Source organism: Phalaenopsis equestris, unplaced genomic scaffold (genome assembly GCF_001263595.1).
Source record: "Phalaenopsis equestris unplaced genomic scaffold, ASM126359v1 Scaffold000203, whole genome shotgun sequence".
In the NCBI taxonomy this organism is placed as follows: domain Eukaryota; kingdom Viridiplantae; phylum Streptophyta; class Magnoliopsida; order Asparagales; family Orchidaceae; genus Phalaenopsis; species Phalaenopsis equestris.
The window spans coordinates 2,084,142-2,087,963 of NW_018164645.1; the positions used below are offsets into that span (position 1 = coordinate 2,084,142).

Genomic DNA, 3,822 nt, shown 5'->3' on the forward strand with positions numbered 1-3,822 from the left:
TGGGGGACAATTGGGGTGGTTTGCTCAGTTGGCCTCTCCCTTCTATTTCATTTTAGGATAATTGCATACAGAGCAAAGGAAACATTGTTATTTACAAATTAATTTCCATATATGATTTTTTGAACTATGAATTTGATTCATTTACGTGTGCCACGATCATCGGCCGTGAATTTGATAAAAATGAAAAATATTTTCATGGGCTTTGTCATGACCTTCGATATTTGAGTGAGAATTTGAAAGATGGATGAAAGAGGGTGTGATTTGTAATAACATTTTTTTTGGGTGCCCTTTATGCAATCTTTTTTTCATTTTGTTGGTTCAATTGGAATAGCCTTGCTACTCAACTCGTAGTTGGTCTCGTTGGTGGTTTGCCCTCTTTGTTGGAGGAAGGATATGCTATGTTGGTGGTAATGTTTATAGTAGTGGTGTGGGTGATATTTTTTTGTACCACAATATTGTGTGTTGTTGGTGGTGATATTGCGTCATGGTAACGAGTGTTGGTGCTGGCGGTGGTGCAATTAGTGGTGTGTGCTGATGTTGGGGGTTGTGTTGTTAGTGGTGATCTTGGTTTTCATGGTACTTTTGGTGTTCTTGGTAGTGTGTAGACGTTGGGCAAGGTTCTTCAGTGTCATGGTGGTCGTGTTTTTGGTGGTGTGTGTAGATGATGATTCGATAGCATCATTCGCACTGCGACATTAACTTCAATAAGACTGATGAAGATCATTCACATATCCTTGTTAAAACATATGAATATCGTATAGAATAACCTTTATCACAGGTTAAATATGATTTGCCTAAGACTTACACCGAGTATGGGAAATGCGCAGTAGAGATGCTAGAGTTTTGAAAGAACGAATTACAAATGCCATCATCGACTCAGTAATTTTTTAATAAAGTGCATTAATCCCAATCATGCTCTAAATTAATTAATTTTTTTTATCAGTGATAGTTTTGAAACACTAATCGGCTAAAAATAATGTAAAAAATGGTATACATCATCAAATAAATAAATTCCCATTCAATATAATACAGACACCGCACCAATTGGCTCATCTGCCAAACGACAGTGGCAAGCCGGCACATTGATCCTGACCCGAGCTTCCCATCGCAGCCAGAGCTCGGCCGCCGGAGCCGGAAAGGCTCACATCCCCCACCAGCCTCTTCTTTATAGAACCCGAATGAAACATGAACAAATGCTCCTCCGTCAACGCCGGAACACTCACTTGCCCTTCCAGACACTGCACCACTTGTCTCATACTCGGCCGCACCTCGGCCACCGGCGAAGAACACAACAATCCCAACCTCAATACTATCTCCATCTCTTCCACCACAAACTCATTCCCCAACCTCCTATCCCTCGCTTCAATCAACTCTCCCCTCTCCATCAACTCCAGCACCCAATCCACAAGCACCAGATCCACTCCGCTCGTCTTAAATTCTACTGGTTTCTTCCCACAAGCGACTTCCAGCAGAAACGCCCCGAAAGCAAAAACATCAGAGCTCGTCGTTGACTTTCCTGTTCTCGAAATCTCCGGCGCAAGATAACCCAGCGTTCCAAATACACGCGTCGTCTCCGCCATGCTCCCGCGGTCGTGTAGCCTCGCGAGCCCGAAATCTCCAAGCTTTCCGTTGAAACCTGCGTCGAGGAGGACATTGCTCGCTTTAATGTCTCTGTGAAGCACCACCTGTTCCCATCCCTCGTGCAGATAAAGCAGCCCTGCCGCGATGCCTTTGATGATGTGAAATCTTTGCTTCCATGTCAGAGATTGGTCTACTCGGTTGAAAAGGTAATTATCGAGGCTGCCGTTGGGCATGAAATCGTAGACAAGCATGAGTTTCCCTCGCCGACGTGTGTATCCGATGAGCTGAACTAAGTTCCGGTGGCGGAGCCGGCCGATGCTTGAAATCTCTGCGATGAATTCTTTCATCCCCTGTTTCGAATCATGGGAGATTCTTTTCACTGCAATTGCTTGCTTTGATTTGGCGAGCACGCCTCTGTATACTTCGCCAAATCCCCCGCTTCCTAAAAAGTTCTCATCGCTGAACCCTCTCGTCGCTCTGTGCAGATCTCCGTATGAGAATCTCTTCGGGCCGTATTCCATCTCCCAATCCTCCGCCGACTCTGCAAGCTGCCTCCTTCGCCTGAACACTAGAAAAGGAACACTTAAAATTATTATGAGAAACACGACGACGGCTACCGGAAGCCAATAGGCGATCGTTCTATTTCTTTTCTTCGTTTGTGAAAGTGGCAAAAGAGACGGGAGATCAGAAGGCACGAGCTCTCTTTCTCTGCAGTTTAAACAGAAGCTCCATCCGAGAATGTAATGCGAACCTGCGGTCGTGCCGGTGGAAGAAGAGAACCCAACATACATTTCGCTTAGAAAAACTGAGGAGAGATTGATAATAGAAGACAGAAGAGGTAAAGCCGGCTTCGGGGTGTTAAGCGGAGCTAAGGTCACATTAAACTCCATCTTCTTCGCATCATACTCTGCCCAAACTCGCATCGGCTGGCCGCTAAACAAGCTCAAATTTTGAAAGGAGGAAGAACCGTTGGCGTATGCAGCCGGAGCGGCGACTACGGAAGTTAAGCCATTTAAATCAATGCCGACGTGGTTGTCGTTGACGTCGTCAAACTCTTTGTTCTGAACGGTATCGAGCTCGACGGCGACGATGTGGTTGGTGGCTTGGCCATCACTGGTGAGGTTGAAAAGGCCGAGGAACTGGCTGGGGAGGGTGTCGGCCAGAGTTGGGGTAGGGGAGATGACAAAGGCGAGACCTTCGGAGCTGATTTCTATGTAGCGAGGGATGATAACGAAGACGAAGGAGGTGGAGAAGGAGGAGGGTTCACCGGAGGAGGTGTTGAGGAAGGAGAAAGGTGTGGGGTAGAATGCGTGACTAAATTCTTGGTTGGTATTGTTAGTCAGGCGGAGGATGCCGGTAGACTGGACCGCGGCGGCGCCATTGAGGATGAGTTCGGCGGTGTGGAAGGCGTTGAAAAGGAAGTCGGCCGCCACAGGAGAGATTTTTTGTTTTAGGGTGAAAAGGAAGAAGAAGAAAGCGAAGGTATGGAGCATGGTTTTCCCTCTGTTTTCTGTTAATAAAATGCAAATGGTTGCATCCAAATAAAAGGACTAAGTTTTGCTGAGCTGCTCCCTGCCATACATTTTATAATAATATTAATCCATTTTTTCAAGAATATATATATATATATATATATATATATATATATATATGGGGTCTGATGTATGTGCAGCAAATATATGATGTTGAGAATAACGAAATTGGTAGAAGTATCGAATGTCTCATCTGGCTTTTTGGTGACTTATTCTATGTTATTCCAACAATTTTTCCTTATATTACGCATTATAAAAATTATGTCCAGGACAAAAATATCAAATAAATATTTAAATGTTTTAGTTAAGCTTCTTATTAATATTAAATTTATCAACTAATTTAAATCAAGTCTATTGAATTATGTTGCCATTTTTTATTGAAGTTTTTAAATATCAATGGCTTAAAACTAGAGTTGTATGTAAGATTGTGCATTACTAGATCGAGCCTATCAAGAGACTAAACCTTAAACATGATCAAAATATAACGTACATTGAATTTTATAGAGGCTAAATAGCAATCCGACTTTCATCAATTTGGTAAGACTATTCGGGCAGATTACTTTGACTTGATCAACCCAACAAGCGTCGAACAAATCATCAAACCAACAATTTATCTCGATTCACACCAAGCTATTTCAACTATTTGAAATTATATATTTTGATATCTTAGTATATCAATTTATGCAGGGTACCCTAAACCGGCCCAATA

General features: G+C 43.1%; 1 protein-coding gene across 1 annotated transcript; it reads right to left on the bottom strand.

The window, feature by feature from the left end:
- Nucleotides 1-934: 934 nt before the first annotated feature.
- Nucleotides 935-3,151, bottom strand: LOC110022909 (L-type lectin-domain containing receptor kinase IV.1-like). The gene has a single exon (XM_020722064.1). The coding sequence runs from the start codon at nt 3,072-3,074 to the stop codon at nt 1,050-1,052; it is 2,025 nt and encodes a 674-aa protein (XP_020577723.1). The 5' UTR covers nt 3,075-3,151; the 3' UTR covers nt 935-1,049.
- Between the last annotated feature and the right edge of the window lie 671 nt (nt 3,152-3,822).

Coding starts and splice junctions, on each gene's coding strand:
- LOC110022909 (XM_020722064.1), bottom strand. CDS start 3,074: ATGCTCCATACCTTCGCTTTCTTCTTCTTCCTTTTCACCCTAAAACAA.